The 25,310-nt window shown below is 36.8% G+C and overlaps 1 protein-coding gene across 4 annotated transcripts in view; it reads right to left on the reverse strand.

The window, feature by feature from the left end:
• The window catches only part of GRM8 (glutamate metabotropic receptor 8), an 893,584-nt gene that overhangs the window by 195,769 nt on the left and 672,505 nt on the right, over positions 1 to 25,310 (reverse strand). For 3 of the 4 annotated variants that reach the window (XM_042248768.2, XM_042248770.2, XM_042248771.2), the window contains exon 8: positions 996 to 1,132. In XM_042248768.2, coding sequence (XP_042104702.1) covers positions 996 to 1,132 — 137 coding nt within the window. Of the gene's footprint in view, positions 1 to 35; positions 1,133 to 25,310 lie in introns of those variants that run through there. The other variant, XM_060415096.1, reaches the window with a different exon arrangement.

A 25,310-nucleotide genomic window follows, 5' to 3' on the forward strand; every position in this document is an offset into this window, starting at 1 on the left:
CTTGGGACTTTCTGGGCCTCCCCATCCATCAAGTTCAGGATTAGCTTCCTGCTCCAGAGTCCCTTCTGATTAGTGGGTGCTGGTACCAGACACCACTCCCCAGGGTCCTCAAAGACCCCGTTCCCTAGGATAGTCCCTCTGGAGGGCTGCCTGCCCACCATACGCATCTGCTAGAGTTTCTCCTGCTGCTTTCATCCACATGCCACCCCCACCAGGTCCCAGCAGGAGAAGACAGAGCCCAGGGCGTTGGTACAGCATGGCACTGGGCAGGCAGATGCCAATTGCCTTTGGCACCATCCCACTTGGGACCCAAGTGGGACCTCTCAGGGTGGGACCCATCCTGGGACCTTGCTTCCATCCAGTCTCCAAGTTGTCCTCACATGGCTACTTGTAGGAACAACAAAATCTGTGGACCTTGATGACTTTCCAGGAGATGGGGATGGCAGGCAGGCCTATGGATTGTTAAAAGATCTAAACATCTCTTTTGGGTACATTAAGTTTCTCTGGTGTTGTGATTCAAAAAGGTAATATAAATGAGGACCCTGTTTCACTTGCATCCATCAGATGTAGCCATAGATCTCAACTTATGGCAAATGTGAAAAACACTTATTTTTAAGCACCAACTTGGTCATTCACAGCACACTCTCACCCCTCCTCCCCAACATCCACACATATACATACATACACACATACGGTATAAACATTTGAACAAGTGAGTCTTTCAGAAAAGTATAAAATTTCCAAAATGTTTATATAGTCACTTAAAAGGAAATGAGATCTTCATTAAACCCCTACAGATACCAGATTTCTCCAGAGACACTTAAGATTTTCCATCGCATTTTAAGGTTGACGAAGGATCAAATCATACATTTTCTTAAAGTAGGCTTATAAGAAAATCAATTGTAATGAATAGTATATTGATATAATACACTTAAAAGTAAAGCATCGCTCCTTGAGAACCATAGACATAAACGTAAGATCATACTGATACTTGCTTTTAGATGAAGCTGATTGGTCCAGTGCCCAATGATTTTGTATTCTGTACTTTTGTTGGTTATTTGGTACTGGAAGATGTCATAACGACCAGGAGCATCTCCATTTTCATTAAAAGTGACTGGCGTACCAGCACTACCTGTAAATGTTTAGAAAACAATGTTAATAACTTTCCAGTGAGATAGCCTACTGGGCTTATTTTTCCCTAAGAAAAAAAAAGTAGATAAAAATATATTGTGCATAGTAAGAGATATGAAGATTACAATCCATACAAGGTCATTCTTGATAGCATAGTATCTCTGACATGAAAAGAAGCCCAGATGTACATTCAAGAAGACCTGCCTCATTACACACATTAGAAAGTAAATGATGAGCATCCAAGTTAGGCAATGTATATAACAGTTAAATAAATACAAGTTGATAGGCTAGACAGCTAATACCAGCTACAGAGAACGACAGTTAATAGAGAAGAGTGTAAATTCCTCGAAGCATAACAGCTATTGTACAATATAAACTATGATCGGTAACTCAAAATGTGGCAGGGGAACGTCCCAGACAGATGCCCTAGATTTTACTTTGGACTTGAAGGCCATCTGGATCGATAGCCTCATTCAGTGTTTCTTCCTGGCTTCCCTGGTGGTCCAGAGGTTCGATGCTTCCAATGCAGGGGGTGTGGGTTCGATCCCTGGTCTGGTAACTAAGATTCCACATGCTATGCAATGTGGCCAAATAAAAATAATAATAATAACAATATCACTCCTAAGATGCTGCTTTTGCTACCTCTGCCCATGAGTTTATCAACATGGGCTACTGTTTGGACCCTCTTAGTGGGCGAGGCAGTGATCACTGAGAAGTCCCACCTCTGCTCAAATCACAGAAGAGCCCCCAATTCACTGTGACAGTGTAATAGTGATGGGGTGGCAGGATGCAAGAAAAGTCAGCTTTTCTAAACTACCATTTCTCTCAGAAGCTTTAATCTTTTTCTCTTAATAGCTTCTGCTCACTTTCACTTTCCCTCATCAACGTTTACATAATCACAGGATTTCTCTCTCTCTCTCCTTTTGTTTTTGCTATTTTCCTCTAATTTAAGCATTCAAAAAACATGCAAATATCATTTTTTATTTGGAGGAAAATTGCTTTACAATGTTGTGTTGGTTTCTGCCATACAACAATGTAAATCAGCCATGATGATACATATACCCCCTCATTTTTGAGCTACCCTCCTCCCCTCATTCAACCCCTCTAGGTCATCACAGAGCACCAGGCTGGGCTTCCTGTGTTATATTCAGCTTCTCTCCAGCTATCTATTTTATGCATGGTACTGTATGTATGATGATGTTTTGGATTTATAAACTAATTGTATATAAATATCATAAAAAATCCCATCCCAAGACCAAATCTCCTTTTAGTGTAGAGATAGTAACACAATTGATTGGAGGCAACAAATTTAGTTAACATTTAATATATATTAATAACCCTGGAACTATTTAGTCTTATCAGTCCCCAAAGATCTGAAATCACAGCTCTCCCTCAAACTGATTTTCCGCTCCACTCTGTTAAAAAAATCTTAACTTCAACAATAATCACAGGTTTTCAGGACAGGAAATGATCTCGATACATAATGTTTTCTTGTTCCATCTATAGCCTCAATATCTATATAGAACTTCCTTTTCTCTAACAGTCTTTAGATATTGCTCATATCCCGCTCCCTTCTTGCCTTATACTTTGCTATCTTAACAAATTCACCTAAACATTAATTTATTTCCTTTGTGCCTGTCTTGTCTCTGCATGTTCCATTTCCTGAATTTCTTCTTACCTTATACCAGGTTTAGTTTCTATACTATTCAAGAAATTGTCCCCTATTTGCTTTTTCTTTTCTATATTGTACTCTCCAAAAATATATGTACTATTAATACTTATACATTTCAACTCTATATAGTTCCATCGTATAATGAATTTCTTATTCCAGGGGTCCCCCATCTCTGGGAACTAATGTCTAATGATCTGAGGTGGAACTGATATAATACTAATAGAAATAAAGTGCACAATAAATGTAATGTGCTTGAATCATCCAAAAATCCATTTGCCCCACCAATTCAGAGTCCATGGAAAAATTGTCTTCCAAGAAACTGGTCCCTGGTGACAAAAAGGTTGCGGGCCACTGTCTTATTCTACTTGTGGAGTTTTTAAAGAAAACTAAAAATCACAAAAGTCTAAAACATTTAACTTATCAAACAAAATGATGACCTAAAACAGTAACTTGCAAACAAATAAAATCAGAATCACACAGTAGCATTTAGGACACTTTCCTCCTATTTCAAGGAGAGAAATCTAATAGCCTCTGTTCTCTAATTGTTCAGTCACTCAGTCGTGTTTGACTCTTTGCAACCTCATAGACTGCAGCACACCAGGCTTCCATTTGCTTTACTATCTGCTGGAGTTTTCTCAGACTCAAGCCCTTTGAGTTGATGATGCCATCCAACTATCTTATCTTCTGTTACCCTCTTCTCCTCCTGCCTTCAATCCTTCCCAGCATCAGGGTCTTTCCAATGAGACAGTTCTTCACATCAGGTGGCCAAAGTATTGGAGATTCAGCTTCAGCATCAGTCCTTCCAATAAATATTCAGGGTTCATTTCCTTTAGTATTGACTGATTTGATCTCCTTGCCGTCCAAGGGGTTCTCACGAGTCTTCGCCAGCACCAAAGTTTGAAGGCATCAATTGCTCGGCACTCAGCCTTTTTTATTGTCCAGCTCTCAAATCTGTACAAGACTACTGGCAAAACCATAGCTTTGACTCTATGGACTTCTGTCATCAAAGTGATGTCTCTGGTTTTTAATACACTGTCTAAGTTTGTCATAGCTTTCCTTCCAAGGAGCAAGCATCTTTTAATTTCATGGCTGCAGTCACTGTCTGCAGTGATTTTGGAGCCCAAGAAATAAAATCTGACACTGTTTTCACTTTTTTCCCTTCTACTTGCCATGAAGTAATGGGACAAGATGCCATGATCTTAGCTTTTTGAATGGAATTTAAGCCAGCTTTTTCACTAACCTCTTTCACTTTCATCAAGAAGCTCTTTAGCTCCTCTTTGCTTTCTGCCATTGTTAGTTACTCAGTGGTCTCCGACTCTTTGTGACCCCATGAACTGTAGTCCGCCAGGCTCCTCTGTTCAAGGGATTCTCCAGTCAAGAATACTGGAGAGGGCTGCCATTCCCTTCTCCAGGGGATCTTCCTGAGGAATCAAACCCTGGTCTCCCGCACTGCCGGCAGATTCTTTACTATCTGAGACACCACTAAGATAGTAAGACTTTCTGCCATTAGAGTGGTATTATTTGCATATCTGAGGTTGTTGATATTTCTCCTGGTAATCTTGATTACAGCTTGTAACTCATCCAACCTGGCTTTTCTCATGATGTACTCTGTATATAAGTTAAATAAGGAGGGTGATGGTATACCGCCTTGATGTAATCCTTTCCCAGTTTTGAACCAGTCCATTGTTCCATGTCTGGTTCTAACTGTTGCTTCTTGACCTGCATACAAGTTTCTCAGGAGACAGGTAAAGTGGTCTGGTACTGCCATGTCTTTAAAATTTTTCCACAGTTTGTTGGGCTTCCTTGGTGGCTCAGATTACAGTAAAGAATCTGCCTGCAATGGGTTTGATCCCTAGGTCAGGAAGATTCCCTAAAGAAGGAAATGGCTATCCACTCCAGTATTCTTGGCTGGAGAATTTCAATTCATTTTCTGTTCTCTGGAATCTTGTTAAAATTTGAACACAGTGTGAAATCTTGGATGAGCTACCTGGCATCTACAAACACTGTTAAGGGCTCAAGAGACTGGCACAGCATGGAGGAAAGAGCACTGTTATGAGAGACAAGGGCTGCTCACTCATGCTCACTTGGCTTCTGCATGTATTTTCACAACTTTATATCTCTTTTCTTCAGTTGTCACATAGGGACTTAACAACAAAGATGAACATATTTAGAAGTCTCAAAAATCTATATGCATTTAAATTATTATCAGTTCACATGGGAAATAACTTTAGATATAAATCAAGAAATAGGGAATTGGGGAATAAAACAGGAGCTCTCCTATCTCTTAGCTATTCATTAGATACACAAGTGGAAACTCCTGTGTCACAACTGATCTAAATATTTTCTTACTCTTAGTGACCCTGAGCAGTGGTTGCTATTGTTTTTATTCAAGTCCAGATCTTCTGAGACCCCATGGACTGGAGCCCACCAGGCTCCTCTGTCCATGGGATTTCCTAGTCAAGAATACTGGAGTAGGTAGCAATTTCCTCTTCCAGGGGATCTTCCCAACCCAGGGACTGAACCTGCATCTCCTCCATTGGCAGGTGGATTCTTTACCACTGAGTCACCAGGCAAGCCCAGATCCTGAGCAGGCTAATTAAAATGGGAGTAATAATAATATTTTTCTCATAGAGTTGTTATGAAACTTAAATACTTTTCAAGTACAAAGAACAATGCAGATGGTAATTAAATATTATGATAATAATGATGATGATTCACCCCATATGTATTCTCGGCAGACACCAATACAGAGTAATAGATAGGATAATGAAAATCCTTTAAGTAATGTCTAGACAATGGATTATGGAAATTCAATGGGTAAGAGATTACAAGATGACAATATATATATAAATATATGTGTATATATATATATACAAGTTATGAATTTCACATTAATATCAAGTCCTAACTTGATACAACTTTAAAATTCTGATATCATATACTCTGTGAATAAAGGAATATTTATGTTTTTCTAACTTTCCCAATGTTGTCATATTCCTCACTTAATAGCTCCTTATCTCCTACAACAGCTTCCCAGTGTTTTAGGAGAATGTCACTTGTGTAACATATTCTCATGAATATACTCTGAGTTATATATAATTCCTAGTGTGCCAGCTGTTTCCATAGCTCTTTTTCCAACTTGGAAAAGTATATTGGAAGTCAAGTGAATTAGAACTATATTATCACAAAAATAATTGCCCAGCTTAGATTGTTGTTGCTTAGTCACTAAGTTGTATCCCACAGACTGTATAGTCTGCAGGCCCCTCTATCCATGGGATATCCCAGGCAAGAATATTGCAGTGGGTTGCCATTTCTTTCTTCAGGGATCTTCCCATTCCAGGACTGAACCTGTGTCTCCTGCATAGGCAGGCAGGTTCTTTACCACTGAGCCACCGCGGAAGCACTCCCCACCAAACTTAGATAATTCAACCATGCAGGTCAGGAGGCAACAGTTAGAACTAAACATGGAACAACAGACTGGCTCCAAATAGAAAAAGGGGTACATCAAGGCTGTATATTGTCACCCTGCTTATTGAACTTATATGCAGAGTACATCATGAGAAACGCTAGGCTGGAGGAAGTACAAGCTGGAATCAAGATTGCCGGGAGAAATATCAATAACCTCAGATATGCAGATGACACCACCCTTATGGCAGAAAGTGAAGAGGAACTAAAAAGCCGCTTAATGAAAGTGAAAGAGGAGAGTGAAAAAGTTGGCTTAAAGCTCAACATTCAGAAAATGAAGATCATGGCATCTGGTCCCATCACTTCATGGGAAATAAATGGGAAACAGTGAAAACAGTGTCAGACTTCATTTTTGGGGGGGCTCCAAAATCACTGCAGATTGTGATTGCAGCCATGAAATTAAAAGACACTTACTCCTTGGAAGGAAAATGACCAACCTAGATAGCATATTCAAAAGCAGAGACATTACTTTGCCAACAAAGGTCCGTCTAGTCAAGGCTATGGCTTTTCCAGTGGTCATGTATGGATGTGAGAGTTGGACTGTGAAGAAAGCTGAACGCCGAAGAACTGATGCTTTTGAACTGTGGTGTTGGAGAAGACTCTTGAGAGTCCCTTGGACTGCAAGGAGATCCAACCAGCCCATCCTAAAGGAGATCAGTTCTGGGTGTTCATTGGAAGGACTGATGCTAAAGCTGAAATGCCAGTACTTTGGCCACCTCATGCGAAGAGTTGACTCATTCGAAAAGACTCTGATGCTGGGAGGGATTGGGGGCAGGGAGGGGAAGGGGACAACGGAGGATGAGATGGCTGGATGGCATCACCGACTATATGGACGTGAGTTTGAGTGAACTTCGGGAGTTGGTGATGGACAGAGAGGCCTGGTATGCTGTGATTATTCATAGGGTTGCAAAGAGTCGGACATGACTGAGCGACTGAACTGAATTGAACTGATAACAAGTTATACTAAATTTGGCATTTCATGAAAAGGCAGTATACTAAATCATAAACACTATAAATAAGTAAATATATTCATATACACTAAATTATAATATACTAGAAATGTGGGTTTGGGAGCCAGATCATTGGATTCCAACCCCAGCACTGACACTTATTAGACAGATGATCTCAGGCTAGTTACTTTATTTCCCTGTACCTCATTCAGCTCATTTTTAAAATGGACTAATTTTACCTCCCACCTCAGAGGGATATGTGAGGATTAAACGAATCAACACACAAGAAATATTCAGTAAATAGTAAGCGTTATACAAATATTAGCTATTATTGTCCTTATTGTTTTATGGCAGTTCTCTGTTTGAGATCCAGGGTCTATATGTGAACAGAAAACTCAGTGAGCTTGTATGGCTTATCTGAAGTCACTCTTTCTAACTTTTGTTCTCCTCTTCCAACACAAGGTCACATATACTTAAAATCTAGTTCTTTAAGCTCATCATACTCTTTCTCACCATCCTGTTTTACACATGTTATTTTCTATAAGTTTTCTTACTCCTTTGTTCTAACTCTTCTTCTCTTCTTCTCTGTATATTTCCTTCAAGATGTGTATTAAAGGCACGCCTGTAAGGAACCTTATCTTCTAACCCTGGAGCAGGGCTCCAAGGCCTCTTCATGTTCTGTCCTGGTCTCTCATGCCACTACCATCACTACCATCCATACACTGTACAATCATCCCCAACCCTAATCAAAATATCCATCCAACCGATATTCATTGAGAGCTTATTATGTGCTCAGTACTGGGTGGATCCTCTGCCTTCCTCACAAAACTGTAGTCTCCTTAATAAAGGCAGATTGCATTTCTTATTGTGGGCACTGCACCAAAGACTGTTCAATATTTAGTATGCAAACAGTAAATCACACGAAAGAAGCACCCACTAATCAATCCCAAACAAATCCATGTTCACCCCCTTTATAACATTATCACTTCACTTATATCATCTTTCATTTTTTTATAGTAACAAATGAAGGGACCATTTCAGTCCCTTTTTCACTGTCATTGGTGTAGCGTTAGAAACTTCTTTTGCAGCTTGTTTTATTAATCTGATTTCTGATATTGGGCTAGGTTTGCAGTTGAATTACTTCAACCCTTTCAGCCAAGAACTGATTCAATTCATATTGTTTTATTTCAAAGAATTGCCCTGGTACTGTGGTCTGTGTAACAAAGAACACCTAGAGTAGCCATGAGGGGCTATGGTGGTGGTGGTTTAGTCACTCAGCTGTGTCCGACTCTCTGCAGCCCCAAGGATGGTAGCACACCAGGCTCCTCCGTCCATGGGATGTCCCTGGCAAGAACAGTGGAGTGTGCTGCCATTCCCTTCTCCAGGGGATCTTTCTAACTCAGGGATTAAACCTGGGTCTCCCGTATTATAGGAAGTCTCTTGCATTTCTGGAGGATTCTTTACTGACTGTGCCACCAGGGAAGCCATGAGGGGCTATGTTGTTTACTAATTTCTACAAGTAGAAACTTAAAAGGTCATCTTTAGTACTGAGACTGGGCACCTTGAAAAACAGAATTAAGTGGGATTTTGTCCAGAAAAAAAAATCTTGATAGTATAGATTTTTCAATATATCCATCAATGTATTATGTTTTACTAAAAACACAAGAATACAAATATTTTTAGGCTAAATTCATACATATATAATAAACTATGCTCTAGGAAATTTTCCTGTGTTTCTTTCCTCCTAGACTTTATTTCAGAAATTTTGAAGTACACCAATTTTTTATATACCCTTCAATCAATGTGGGCTAGGGGAGAAATGAAACCAAAGAACATGGAGGCAGAGGGAACTTTTACTAGTCAGATAGTGCTCTCAGAGTCTCTATATCACCTTGGATATTTTCTGCATGGAAATGCATGGAAATAACTTTACTTTGATTACTAGGCAAGTCACACTCCAATGTGCTTTTGTAAGAAAAATGATCCAACCAATGAAGATTTTATTTGAAAATGTTGACTCTGTTGAATATTGTTCTGGCGAAGAGTATGCACTTGGGATTTGGAAACTGGGGTTTGATTTCTCACTTTGCCGGTTACCTGTGTGATCCAGGCAAGTTATTCTCCCAAAACCTGTTCTGTCAATTGTCAAGAGAACATTATAACCCCAGCCCTCCTGGGCTATTACAAGGGTTGCATAAGACGATGCACTTCAAGCACTCAGTGTGTGACTGGCACACAACAGGTATGCAGTAGATGAACGCTATCATATCATTATCCATTCCCTTGCTTACACTTATGCTCCCCTGGTCTACATTTTCTTATTTCCACAATGCAAAGAGCAATGCAAGAGTAATTCATTCACCTTTATGTGTATACATTATAAATATATTTATAAGTATAAGCCACTCAGTGTATAGTATAGTCATGTTTATCGCTTTGCTTTCTCTTCCTTGCTACAAAACTGTCCATTTTTTTTTTCTCATAACCACCTGTGCTATCTGGTAAGCAGAAAAAATAAGAAGGCTAAAAATAAAATCAGTTAATGTATTAATTTTTAGCACCCTTAAAAAAGAATATATGAGATGGAAGTCATTGACTGAACTGCCAGAGGAAATAGCAACTTGCAACAGAATCTCAATTATTCATGCTTTCCCTTTTCTTATCCAATTTATTTTTATCAAGTGTTCATGGCAATCAATAAAGAGAACTGTATATTTGAATTAGAATCATACTAGAGTTTAATTATTTAGTGATCAGTCAGACTACTCTTACATATCTGTTACTTAGTCTCGGTTCATTAAAAACTTTAGCATTTGACTCACTATATTTCCTTCCGTCCATATTTCTGTTTATCATTTCTGGTGGCTTCATCATACACCTGAATGACTCTGCATCCTGGCCTCTACATTAGCTGACGCTTATACTTCCAGTTTTCATTCTTTTCATGCATCTCCCCAGCTGCTCTCTTGATAAGACTCTACACTCACTAACTACTGCATCTCCCAAACTTTGCTCTCTGTATCCTGCCTTCCACCCTCACTGCAAGAATTCTATGAGCCCCTAAATTTATTGATTCTTTTATTACCCCAATTTCTCATTGTATTTCACCCCCATGATAATTTCTCTTCCCTCCTAGTCTTCATAGGTTCTATGATTTTCCTTGCAAATGCCCTCTGTACTTACTTCTCCCTCTGTCCGATTTTATTCCTCTGCCAAAACACTCAAGATTGAACTCAACTGTATATCCTCTTTTTTTAACACAAGCAGCTCAATATTGCTAAAAGAAAAATCATGCAACTGGCTGGTAAAGTCAGGACCAGATTGAAGCACGTGAGATGCCTGGGGCGTGACTCTGAGTTTCAGCGCCTCCTTCAATTCTGCACATTAGGTATCCCATTTGCCTTATCTAGTCCCGACCCTGTGCTCTGCTTTTACTTTAAATGCGTGACCTCAGGGATTTCCCTGGTAGTCCAGTGGTTAAGACTTTGCCTTCCAATTCAGGGGTGTCAGTTTGATACCTGGTGAGGGAGATAAGATCCCATGTGCCTCCCAGCCAAAAAAATCGGAAACAGGAAACAGAAGCAATATTGTAACAATTTCAATAAAGAGGGGTTCAGGATTGGGAACTCATGTACACCCATGGTGGATTCATGTCATTGTATGGCAAACCAATACAGTATTGTAAAATAAAATAAAGTAAAAATAAAAATTTAAAAAAAAAAAAGGTCCACATAAAAAAAAAAAACCTCTTAATGCCTGATGTGACCTCAGATTCAAATATATAGTCAACACTGTTCTGTGTTGATCCTATCACACTTCCCCCACTTCTGGATGACTGACTGTTTCATGCCTCACACATCCAACATCTTCCACCCCTGCCACTTCAGCTCATCTCAGACTTTCTCACTGAAAAAAAAAATAGCATCAATAAGACAAAGACTCCCTCCTCATTCCCGCAGAGAACCTACAGCCTACCTGTATCTATGCTCAAATGATCCCTCCTGCTGAAACACACAAGCCCCGATCCAATCAAAGGTGTGTTCCTCCACTGGTGCTAGGACCTCCTTCCCTCTCACTCTCCAGGCACTTTCAGTCTCATCTTTTTGTTCTGTCACGTCAATAGATTTAGACTGCCTATGGTGGTCCCTTCAGTTTACAATTGAGTTCTCATAGCTCTCATGTTAAAAAAAAAAAAAAGAAGAAGAAGAAGAAGAAGAAGCAAGCCAATAAATCTCATTATAACCTTACAGTTTCATTTATCCATTCTCCTTAACAGTTAAAAAGAAAGTTTTTTTGAATGAGCTGTCCTCACATTCCATTTTCTTGTTTCCTATTAACTCATCAGACACTGCTAACTTGACATATAACCCCTTAGCTCCACTGATGAGTCTCAAATGTATACATCCTGGCCCTGAGCGTAGATTTATCCAATTACCTGTATCTCCACTTGGTTTTCTGATAACCATCTTCCACTTTATCTGTCCAGAAACAACACTTGATTTTTTTTTTCATTTCCAAACATGTTCCTCACAGTCTTTCCCCTCTTAATGAGGAACTGAGGATTGTTTATCCATTCAGTCAATTGGAAACCTAAGTTAAAACTACACATATAATGGCAAAACACAAAGAGTGAACAAAAATTGTGGACTTTAGCTAACAGCAATGTGTCAACACTGGTTCATTAGTTGTAATGAATGTACTATATTAAAAATAAGAAGAAAGTGAAGAGGAACTAAAAAGACTCTTGATGTGGGTGAAAGAAGAGAGTGAAAAAGCTGGCTTAAAACTCAACATTCAAAATCATGGCATCCAGTCCCATCACTTCATGTCAAAGAGATGGGAAAAAAAAAATGGAAATAGTGACAGATTTTCTTTTCTTGGGCTCCAGAATCACAGTGGATGCTGACTGCAGCCATGAAATTAAAAGACACCTGCTCCTTGGAAGAAAAGCTATGACAAACCTAGACAGCAGAGACATCCTTTTGCTGATAAAGGTCCATGTAGTAAAAGTTATGGTGTTTCCAGTAATCCTGTAGTATGGGACAGTTGGACCATAAAAAAGGCTGAGTGCCAAAACATTTATGCTTTTGAACTGTGGTGCTGGAGAAGACTCTTGAGAGTCTCTTGGACTGAAAGGAGATCAAACCAGTCAATCCTAAAAGAAAACAACCTTGAATATTCTTTGGAAGGACTGATGCTAAAGCTGAAGCTCCAATACTTTGGCCACCTGATGCAAAGAGCCCAACTCATTGGAAAAGACCTTGAGGCTGGGAAAGATTGAAGGCAGGAAGAGAAGGGGGTGACAGAGGTTGAGATGGCTGGATGGCATCAATGACTCAATGGATATGAACTTGAGCAAACTCCGGGAGATAGTGAAGGGCAGGGAATCCTGGCATGCTGCAATCCATGGGGTCGCAAAGAGTCAGAAATGACTCAGTGATTGAACAACAACAACACTAATACAAAATGTCAATTACTGGAGAAAATGTGTCTTTGAAGGTATGAAATAAGTGAACTTTCTATACTGTCTGCTCATTTTTTTCTATAAATATAAAGCTATTCTTTAAAGAAGTTTAAGGAACTCTCTGGTGGTGCAGTGGTTAGGACTCCATGCTTTCAGTACCAAGGGTGTGGGTTCAGGGAACTAAGATTCTGCAAGCCTCATGGCAAGGCCAGATAAACCAATCATCCAATAAATAAAGCTTAAAAAATTAAAATAAATAAAAATTATTTTCATTAAAGCTTTTGTGTAACCTATCATATGTAATGTATTATGATATCAAAATAACCAATTCCCTGGTGGCTCAGATGGTAAAAAAATTTCCTGCAATGCAGGAGATCCAACTTCGATCCCTGGGTCAGGAAGATACCCTAGAAAAGGGAACAGCACCTCACTCCAGTATTCTTGCCTGGAGGATTTCATGGACAAAGAAGCCTGGCAGGCTACAGTCCATGTATTATACACAGTCAGACACGACTGAGCAACTAACACACACACACACACACACACATACACACAAATGTTAATGAGATATTTTACTCATTTTTATATATCACATCTTCAAAATTCTATATATAATTTAGACTTACAGATCATTACATTTGAATTAGTGGTATTTCAAATGCTCAACTGTCATCCATATTTAACAGTGCAGGTCTGAAAGACCCACCCCTGCCTTCACTAGTTTCTCACCTAAAGAGCTGCAGATCCATCCAAGCCTGACCAGTGGTTCAGTGGATGCCACAACTGGAGATGAGATCCTAAGATAAAATTCAAACTGCTCCAGCAGTAAAAATAAAACAAACAGAAGCCCACATCTAAGACATCAGCACATCTTGTCTGCAAAACATGTCCAGAATTGTCCCGTTCTCTCCATTTCCTCTCCTCTGCATTGGTCCAAGCTACAGCTGACCTCTCCCTGATCTGCTAGCTGGTACGTGTGTTCAGAGTGACCAACAACTATCTACTCTCCATCCTGTGGCCAGAGTGAGACTGTGAAACACACATCAAATCAGATGGTTCTTCCCCTTAAAACCATGCAGTGGCTTCCCATTCCGCTAGAATAAAACACAGAATGTTTATCATGGCCCAAAAGGCCTTGTTAATGCTCCAGTCACTCATTTCCATATTTCATCTACCCTGTGCTTCTTTCTGTTCCTCAGACGCATGAAATTTGCCCTATTTCAGAACTTGGGGTTTTTTTTGCTCTGTTTCTCTCAATTCTCTGCCTCTCTCTCCCCACTCTCTCTCCCTACAACCCACTCTCTTTCTTTCTCAAATGTTCTTCTGAATTGGATCTTTGCATGACCCAGGTCCTTCTCATCATTTAACATATTACATATGACTAATGGGCTTCCCAGGTGGAGCAGGGGTAAAGAAACTGCTTGCCAATGCATAAGACTCAGGAGACGTGGGTTCAGTCCCCAGGTTGGGATGATCCTGTGGAATAGGAAATGGCAACCCACTCCAGTATTCTTGCCGGGAGAATCCCATGGACAGAGGAGCCTGTTGGGCTACAGTCCATGGGGTTGGCAAGCAGTGGGACATGACTAAACACACACACACTCTCTCATACACACACACAGACACACAGTATTAATATAAAATAGATAAACAACATAGGCCTACCTTATAGCAGAAAAAACTATACTCAATATTTTGTAATAATCTGTAAGAAAAAATAATCTGAAAGGTTTTCTTTAACTGATCATGTGAGCATGTGAAACTAATAGGACAAGGAATACAGTCAAATGGGATTTCTAATTCTCTCAGCCAACCCTCCTTCTTGATTTTGTTATCAAGAAACTGAACTGACAATAGTACTTTCTATTGTGGAAATGTCCTTATGATCTTGCATTAAAAGTGTTTTAAAAATGAAAAGTATCATTACCATAAATGAATAGCACTATTTGAGAAGTAGAAACACAGCCTGTAATTGCACTGATGGTACTCAAATAAGGTGATTGAATGTTTAATATGAGAAAAGCTCCATTATTTAGTGATATACATTTCAGGGAAGCAGATGAATTAGGAGGTTTAAATAAAATCTTTTCTAAGAAAAGTGACCTGCGAGACGATTAAAATATCAAATGTTTGTTCAAAAGAAAGAAATGGAATGCTCTTCTACTCCTCTATCTTGAGAGTTAGTTCTCTGAGAATATGTAATAAGTAGGGCATTTGTAAGTAATACATTTTAAAAGGAATTTGGAAACATATCAAAATGTGTTGCAATACTCAGATCTCAGTATAGGTTCATTCTCTGACAGAATTCCTCTCTTTTTCCAGAACAAGTTAAGCCCTTTATTGTTTCTATTTGGGAGGCATTTAATACCATATACATACATATATATATGTATACATATATATAGTTGGTGACGGACAGGGAGGCCTGGCGTGCTGCGATTCATGGGGTCGCAAAGAGTCGGACATGACTGAGCGACTGAAATGAACTGAACTGAATTGTATATACATACATACATATGTATGTATGTGTATCTTAAGTCTCCGGCATTGGCAGTCAGGTTCTTCACCACTAGCACCACCTGGGAAGACCACATATGACTTCCGTGATAAGATTTAATTAAGCATTTTATCTGTAACAGATAAAATTTGCTGTGTACCAGCAGGAGGTCTCTGAATATCTGGTCCAATGCGTTTTAAATCTGGATTGATTTAAAATAGCCAAATTCATCCATTTTTATAATAACTGCTTACTAAGAGCTTTAAAATTTTGCTTTTGATATTTGCGTTTGTTTAATCTGCACATAGTTGGCTTATGGTGTGAGGGTGGGAAATAATTTCACCTTTTTCGTGTGTTTGTGTTGATAATCAGCACTACTCCCTTTTTCTAAATGACTGGACAGATGCTTTATACCTAAGTTAAATAGAGGAATGTGTCTTTTTTCTTTGGCCTTTCCCTCTTATTCCATTAATTCCTTTGTGTGTCTTTGATTCTACATCAGACTGTATGAATTACTAAAGTTCCTTAAGACTGATAATGGTATGACAAGTTCCCACTCCCTGCTCTTTTTCTCAGAAGCATTCTGACTTCTCTTTGCTTTCAACTCTTCTGTACACAATTTAGAACCATTTTTTAAGTTCCATGGACAATTATATTTAGATGATGATTGGAAAAATATATAAAATCTATAAATTAATTGAGGAAGATTTGCTATCCTAGTAATATCTTCCTATAATAAGTTGTCTCTCAGTTGTTCAGATCTACTTCTGCAATATTTATGCAGTCTTGTAATCTTCTTTCCATAGCGCTTAAACTTTTTTATAGGCTTACTCTTAGGTAATTAATATTCTCTGATGCTATTGCAAATGGTGTCCTAAATTATATTATCTACTATTTGCTGCTAGTATAGAGAATTCAGCTGGGGTTGTTTTGTTTTGCATTAGTCTTTTATTTAGTCTAGGGGTTCTCCGTTGGAGGTGATTCCATCCCCTGGGGTATTAGCAAAGTATAGAGATAGGTTTGCAATCCCAGGTGGTGCTAGTGGTGAAGAACATGCCTGCCAATGCAGGAGACATAAGAGAGGGCAAGTTCAATCCCTAGGTTAGGAAGAGCGCTTGGAGGAGGGCATAGCAATCCACTCCAGTATTCTTTTCTGGAGAATCCCATTGACAGAGGAGCCTGGCTGGCTACTATTCATAGGGTCACAAAGAGTGGGATATGACTGAAGCAACTTAGCAACAGCATCAGAGACATTTTCGGATGTTGCAGTTGGGGGAGTGGAACTACTGGTGATTGGTGGAAGAGGCCAGAGGTGCTAATAAACTTTCCACAATGCACTTTCCACAATGCACAGGGGAGCCACCGTTAATAAAGAATTATCTAGTTCAAAATGTCAGTAGTTTTAAGGCTGAAAACTTTTGCAAACTCTATATACTTCAAGACTTATATCTGTAAATTCTTAAAATTTCTTAGATTTCTGTGTGAAGAATCATGTTCACTGCAAATAATTGAAATTTCATTTTCTCGCTAACAATTCTTATGACTGTAATCTTTTTCTTTCTTCTTTTTTTATTGCACTATCTAGAATCTTCAGTGCAATTCTGACATGAAGTGACAGTAATGGACATCCTATACTGCCAGTCTTAAGTGAATATTTTTCACATTCCTCATTTAGGGTTATGTTTGATCTAGGCATTTTATAGGCATTTCTTTTCTTATTGGTTTAAGTCCCTTTCATCCTAAATGTATTAGGATTTTTATCATGAGTATGTTTTTAATATGAGCTATGTATTTTATGGCATCTTTTAAGACAAAATACTTTTCTTTTAATCTGTTATTGTGATGAATTACATTCATACATTTTCAGTTATGTCATGGAAGTTTGTCATGGGATGGATCTAACTTGATTTCAATATTTTTTTTTGCACTGTTGGATTCAGTCAGCTAATTTTTTTTAGAAATTTTATATTCATACTCACATGTGAGATAGATCCATAATGCTCCTTTCTTAAAATTTCCTTTTTGTCTTGGTTTCAGGGCTATACTGGCCAAATAACTTGAATAACTTGGAAAATATTCCTTTTTTCCCTCTCTCTGCAAGAGTTTTTGTAAAATTGTAATAATATCTTCCTTGAAAGTTTTGTTGAACTCACCTGGAGTTATTTCAGACACAATCAAAAGAATGAATAGGTCAATTGCAGTATGTGAACTATTTATACAATAGAATATTATACTGTAGCCAAAGTGAACGAACTATAGACAGCCATAAACATGGATGAATTTTAGCAATATAATATTGAGTTAAAAAAAGGACTACCAAAAACACATTTTACAAAGGTATACATGATTAGAGGAGAAGGAAATAGCAAGCTACTCCAGTACTCTTGCCTGGAAAATTTCATGGATGGAGGAACCTGGTAGGCTACAGTCCATGGGGTAGCAAAGAGTCAGACATGACTGAGTGACTTCACTTTCTTTCTTTCTATAGTTCCTTTTGGAGAAGGAAATGGCAACCCACTCCAGTGTTCTTGCCTGGAGAATCCCATGGATGGAGGGGCCTGGTGGGCTACAGTCTATGGGTTGCAAAGAGTAGGACAGGACTAAGGAACTAACACACACACACACACACACACACACACACACACATGATCAGAATTTTTAAAATTTGCATGCTTTTTGGAGAATACTTATGTAAGACATATGCAGCCTGGTGTGCTACAGTCCATGGGGGTCACAAAAAGTGGTACATGACTTAGCAACTGAACAACAACACAAACAAATGCAACACAAATCAATTTAAAAGGTAGGAATGTTGACTGTTCAGTAGGGATGTAAGGATGGATTAGTGACGAAAATATATGTTTGGATACTGCTTTGTATCAGTATGAGCTTTTGGGGGCAGGGGAATATTTTCATAGATGCTTCCTGGATTCTTTGAAGCAATCAAACTAACTAATTAAATAAATGAAAGTGGACCTTGCATAGAACAATGATAAGGATGTGTCACTTGCAAAGGAGCCAAGAGGAGAAAAAGAGACAAAGAGAAAAGGGAGAGGGTGAGGAAGAGAGGAAGTAAGGAAGCCTCTCTTAATGAATGAAGGAAAGGTAGAAATAATAAATAAAAGAATGAAAGAAAAGAGAAATATATTAATTATCTAAAAAAGGAAGGATATATTGAAGGACAGTACTTTAGCTGTTGTATAATTCTGTGAATTAACTGAATGCTATACTTAGCTTTGCTATTATGCCCTTGGAGAATATGAATCCTCCCTGTGGGTCTATGAACCCAGACAAAATAGGTCACTAACAGAATTGTCTTCATCTACTTCTTTAAAGCAGCTTTTCTATGCATTTCTGAATTTTATATTTGTCAGGCTTCTGTCAGAATTCCCAGTTTATGAAATATAACTATCTGGGATTAGGATCACATTATATTTTTAAGCCAAAAAGCTTAATTTACTTTTTTATTATGAACATGTTTCTGAAGAGTAAAATAAAGTTAAAATTCACCTCTTACCAGTTGAGTTATTACTTTATTTCTTGCCGAATATTAAACTGTTCTTTTACCTTGGGTTATATATGCCTTTGTAAAATTGATTGTTTAAAATATCATTAACATACAGTCTTTCAATGTATTTCAGAATTAATATTTTGTTAATATTTATAGAATCACAGAAAGTTAAAGACAGATAATACTACAGGAATAAATGTCAAAGTGTCTAAAGAAATGGATAAAATATCTAATTAGGAGAGATCTACTCATTTCTTATAATAATTTATATATTGAATTTAAAACAGGATATCAAATCATTTATTTATAATGGATCTGATTTTCTGTAATTACACAAACTGTCAATGTATATTATGCCACTCTTATAAATATGAATTGTCTATGTTATCATGTTGATTTGAGGTGTTTCTCCTCTATGCTGTGTGCATAACAATGTGGAGCATAATTAAAAGAAACAGTGATATATGTAAGTAAAAAACTGTCATAAATTTAAAAATAAAAGTATAGTTTGACTTTTGTGTATCACTTTCAGAAGCTGACCTATTAAATGGATGAAAACAATAACTATTAAATTAGGTTTTATTTCAAATATATATAAAATACTTATAAAAATTATTTTCTGCTCCAAATAAAATATGAATAATTATCATAAACTAGAACTCTCAATTCATATTCTCTGATCACTATTAGACAGAAATTTTTAACATAAATTTTTAAAAGATGAAAAATTAAAGCAAGGTAAGGAAGACAAACATCAAAAACCTCTAAAGATTCAGAAAAAAATAATTAAGTGTTCATGTTAATTAATTCTTGAGTCAAAGATAGCTGAAACTAAAATTATAGAGTACTATTTAGGGGATACCAATAAATTTCAAAACTAGAAGATATGTCAAGCCTTCTCTCAGAAAAAATTTAGAGAATTCTTTATTATTGCACATGGCCTAGATGAAATATAGAAAAATATTTTTATATTTGTGTAATCATAAATGCTTTTTAAGCATGACATCAAGTAAAAACTACTAGGGAAATAATCAACAATTTTAACAACATAAAATGTATAATTTTTGTGTATCAAAAATAATTTTAAAGAGAATCAGTCTAGAGAAATATAAGAAGGGATTAATACTCTCAATATGCAAGGAGTTCTTGAAAATAATAAGAAACCTTTAGCACTCTACCACAACTGGGAAATGAACAGAAAATCTGAAAGTAAAATATATACAATTACAGTAATATATACAATTACAGTATATGCAATGATCGATCTAATTAGTAATAAAAAAATCAATGAACATGTATACTGTCATGTGAATTGAATCGCCAGTCTATGTCTGCCGCAGGATGCAGCATGCTTGGGGCTGGTGCATGGGGATGACCCAGAAAGATGTTATGGGGAGGGAGGTGGGAGGGGGGTTCATGTTTGGGAATGCATGTAAGAATTAAAGATTTTAAAATTAAAAAAAAAATGTTATAAAAAAAAATCAATGAGACATGAATGTTCATTTGATCTAAAAATAAACATTACAGGTAAAGGTGGGGTAAAACTGATACTTTCGTACTCTGTGGATAAAAATTTAAATTTACAGCCATTCTGGAGGCAAATTTTGAAGATTTAACACACTTATTCTTTGGCCCAATAAAAGACATTTATACTATGCAAATGAGCAGATACAAAGTGTATACATGCACAGGTATACATGTGTACAAAGACACATGTATCAATACAGTAACTGTACTACTGCTTCTGTACTAGGGTAATGGGAAAAAGTTGACAATCTAAATGGATGCAGATATTTGAATCTTTGGGCCATTTTTCTTTAATACAGGAAAAATAGAAACAATATAAATGTAGATCAGTCAAGGTATGGAGAAATCATGACACATCCATACAATGGAATATAATGTTGTAGACAAAATCATTTTGGTTAAAATGAAAATAACTTGTACGAAAACAAATGGTTGAGATAATGTTCATTCCACTGATATTCTTATATAATTTAACCTTAAATTTTGAAAACCTTTAAATAGCTAAAAGCACATTTTTTTCCAAAAGTCATTAGGAATTCTTAAAATAATGTATATTAGAACAATTGCTCCCTTTTTGTAACTATATAGTATATTTTGAGTATGCATATTAACAAGGGATTTAAGTCTCCATTTTGCAATTAGTTTATTTTAGGCTTTATATCAATTACCAAAGAACAATTTCTCATGTGTTCTGGTACGTGTATCACAAGTACAGCAAAGAATAACACTTTCATCTTAAAAACAGAGGTACATGTTTTAAATTTATGTTCATAAAAATTTCCCAGTGTATTAATTAGCATGGTTTTGTACTGGAATGCTATATAGAAATTAGTTTTAATCAGGGATAAATTTCTTGGTTCATTTAAAAAGAGAACTTGGTGTATTATTCATGATCATTAGAGAAAAAAACCTGTTGTCATTTTCAAGTTATGTTTTACAGAAACTCATTGTATTAAAAAGCTAATTAAAGAATGAAGAGCAAGTAGACGTGTTTTAAAGTGATTCTAAATATGTCTGTGAAAATACAAAGTTAGTTCTCTGTCCAGGCCATCATCAACTCTCTCTTTTCAACTGCTTCTGGCATTCCTATGTCCCAGGTCAGAGCACCACCAAAAATATGTCCTGAGGAATATCGGACCCTGCCTTGGGAATTTCTGTAAACTTGCATATGTCACCCTTCTCATTCATTAACTGAACCTAATTTCATAGGTTGTGAAGCTTTTGTTTCTCATTTTCCTTGTTGTGTTTGCCTTTCAAAACTCAGCTCCAGACAATTTAAAATCTCAGTATTGACTTAGACCCCTAGAGAGATCTACCTCCCAAGTTTGCTGTTGACTGCAAGTTCCACATTAGTAGAGCAGAGTGCTTTCTAACCTAACCTGGTCCTCCTAGACACCTAGTACTGGGTCTTGGTCAACCTTCCCTCCTTGGCCTTCCCGCACTTTCAGGACAATTGTACCTCATCATCACCTCCACTCACATTATCACCAACACCATCAACCAGTTTTAAGTCCTTAGTGCTTGGTAGACATTGTGGATATGCACAAACATAAGGTTATCCTTTACTTAAGTTAACCCATGAGATCTCAGTGATTTTATCTTTCTTTAAAGCAGTGATGTTAATGTTTAATGTTGACTTTTAATGATGGAATGTTAAATAATGAACATGAAGGTCAGGACTGAGCATCTATGCAAAGGGAGAAGGGTCTAGTGGTAGTAAGTTGGTACAAAAGTAACTGCGGTTTTGGACTGTGAATTTTTTCATTATAACTAGGCCCAAACACATCTTTATTAATCAAAATAGGAACCATTACAATCAACATAATTTTTGCAATAAGAAATAAGTTTGCTTATTCCTGTAGTGTAAAAATCTGTGCTTGTAGATTTGATGAACTCTTGGAAAATATTTTCTGCCTCCTGCTAGTTGTTGAAGCATTTCCCCTGCGAAAAAAGTTGTCAAGATGCTTAGAGAAGTAATAGTCAGTTGGGATTGGTGAGAGGTCAGGTGAATATGGCAGATGAGGCAAATAGTCCAATTCATTCGACTTTTGAAGCAAGCATTAGTTGTGTGACCTGCAGTTGGGTATTGTGCAGAATTGGGCCCTTTCCATTGACCAATGCCAGCTTCAAGCATTGCAGTTTTTGGTGCATCTCATCAATATGCTGAGCGTTGTTCTCAGATGTAATGGTTTTGCTGGGATTCAGAAAGCCATAGTGGAACAGACAGGCCGCAGACAACCAAACAGTGACCATGATATTTTTTTGGTGCAAGTTTGGCTTTGGGAAGTGCTTTGGAACTTCTTCTCGGTTCAACCACAGAGCTTGCCATTGCCAGTTGTGGTACAAAATCCACTTTTCATTACATATCATAATCTGATCGAGAAATGCTTTGTTTTTGTTGCATAGCGTAAGAGAAGATACTTCAAAACAATGCTTTATTGACTTTCAGTCAGCTCATTGGGCACCCACTTATCGAGCTTTGTCACCTTTCCAATTTGCTTCAAATGCTGAATAACCATAGAATGGTTGACATTGAGTTCTTGGGCAAATTTTTGCGCAGCTGTAAGAGGATCAGCTTCAGTGATCCTTTCAGTTTGTTGTTGTCAACTTTCAATGGCGGGTCACTATGCTGCTCCAAGGCTCTCATCTCCTTTGCAAAATTTCTTAAATCACTATTGCTCTATATGTTCTTTAGCAGTTCCTGGGCCAAAAGTGTTACTGATGTTGCAAGTTGTCTAGGCTGCTTTACAACCCATTTTGAATTTGAATTAAAAAGTAGCTCAAATTTGCTTATTGTCTAACATCATTTCTATAGTCTAAACTAAACATAAACTAAACAGCAGGTAATAAGTCATTAGCAAAAAAAAAACATAAAGTAAGACGTGCACTAAAATGATGTGTAATAAAACTATATTTATTTTAAAATGTATTCTAATATCAAATAACAAAGTTCAACAATGCAAAACCACAATTACTTTTGTGTCAACCTAATAGAAAGAGCAAACTGTGGAATCAGTCCTGCCATAGCTTGCGGATCTCTGAGAAACAATCACTGTGTTTGTTCTCTCTTATCCATGAGGTGAATATCACTTACATTAGAAGATGGCCGGAGGATCAAAAGATATGACATTTAAAAAACTTCATGTGGTAATAATTATTAGAGACCCCATCCCTCAGTGCCATGTCTATGAATGTAGAATAAATCAATAACTGTTCAACCAAAAAATTAACTTTAAAAATCTATCATTTTCCCCAACTGATTTAATCAATTAAGTGTAAAAAATTAAATAGGTTGACATTTCATTTTTGTGAACATGAATTCCCATTTGAAAGAAATTAATGCCTTTTAGCTATTTACATTCATAGTGGTGATTAATATCAAAGTTCTGCATCTTACCCTATATTTAGCTAATTAAGAAATTGATCTGTTGAATACCACCAAAATTAAGAAAATGTAATAGTGAAAAACATCAAATCCACCTATCCCTTTACCTTGAGCTATGAAGGCCAAGTTTAATGGGGGTTTAATGTAATTATTTGATTCTGTAAATAAAACTAAATTTTCAGTACATTACAAAACATTCTTTCAAAATTAAAATTTTACATCAGACAAACTCTGAGTAATGTATCTTTTATCTCCTCTTATGAATATCACATTTTAAAAAATATTTTTACCTAAGAACTCTGGCATATCACATATCATGTTAGTGAAGTAAGTAAAGTAACATCAAAATGCATAGTATAGGCATGTGATGTACATGTTTATCATGTCACATACAGAGAGAAAACATGATCCCTTGCATTGCGAAGGATGACACTGGGATTACAAGAGGCACCTATTAGAGTTCTAAACTAATGTCATTTGTTTAACCATGGATTGTTCACTCACTATTATAATAAAATGAGTAATTAATTTACTGTTTTATTCAAATAATATTAGACTTCTTATATACACACAAAAATTTACATAGCATAAAGTCATAAAACCAAAGAGTTCAATAGTGGTCATTAGGGGTTAGGCGGATGGGAGAAATGGAAGGGTACAAAGCTTAAGTTATGGAAGACGAATAAGTTCTAGAGATCCAGTGTACAACATATGCATTTAATTAACAATTCTGTACTATATACTTGAACATCTGCTCAGAGAGTAGCTACTATAAGTGCCCTTGGCATACTAAAACTTTTCTTTGAAAAAAAGATAAAAACAAATTAAAGGAGAAGGAGGAAACTTTTGGAGGTGATGAATAAATTTATGGCATTGACTGTGGTGATGGTTTCATGAGTATATACATATCTCTAAACTCATCAAGCAGCGTACATTAAATATGTACAGCTTTTTGTATCCCAATCACACCTCACTAAAGTGGTTTTTTAAAAAGCCATTACCAAAAGCAAAAACATTCCTCTTTTAGAAAGTTGGATATTCCAAGCTAATGCTGATAGCATACCAAAAAAATTATTTTAATTCATAAGATGAAGTTCTAAATGTTCCCCAGCAAATGTCTGAAAAGAAAAATAACAAAAATATTCTTTGGAATTTTTATGAAGCTCTGTTTTTCTCCCTCTGAAATTGCTGAATGTTTTATGCTTTATGATTTAAATGTCTTCAGAAATTGAGCTCTAGGAAGTTCATAGAAGCACTTAAGTTTATGACTAAAAAACCCTCAGAAACTTATGTAAAATATATATTTTGTATTTTTGAGTCCTGAGAATAGCCTAGGAGAATAGTGCATATAATAGATTCTAGACAGTAAGATTCTGCAAGTGTCTTTTATCTGAATAAAAACAAAATCAGAAGCCACATTTATGTGGGTTTTTTTTCTCTCTTTTTTTTTTGTGATCTGAAAGGTTGTAGAAATTCTATCTATATCTGTTAGCTACCTCATAATAAATTAATTTGTTCTTATACCCTAATTAAATTAAAATACAAAATGGACAGCTAGAAAAAAATAGCAAAAGCACAATAATGGAAGATAACTAAAAATGTGGGTGCTTTTGCAATGATAAATCTTTCTATTCATTTTCCATCACATTTAACTTTTGTCACACTAGTTTCTAAAGTTCCTCACTTTCTTATTGAAAATGGCATTATA

The sequence above is a fragment of the Ovis aries genome, chromosome 4, assembly GCF_016772045.2.
Source record: "Ovis aries strain OAR_USU_Benz2616 breed Rambouillet chromosome 4, ARS-UI_Ramb_v3.0, whole genome shotgun sequence".
NCBI lineage: Eukaryota > Metazoa > Chordata > Mammalia > Artiodactyla > Bovidae > Ovis > Ovis aries.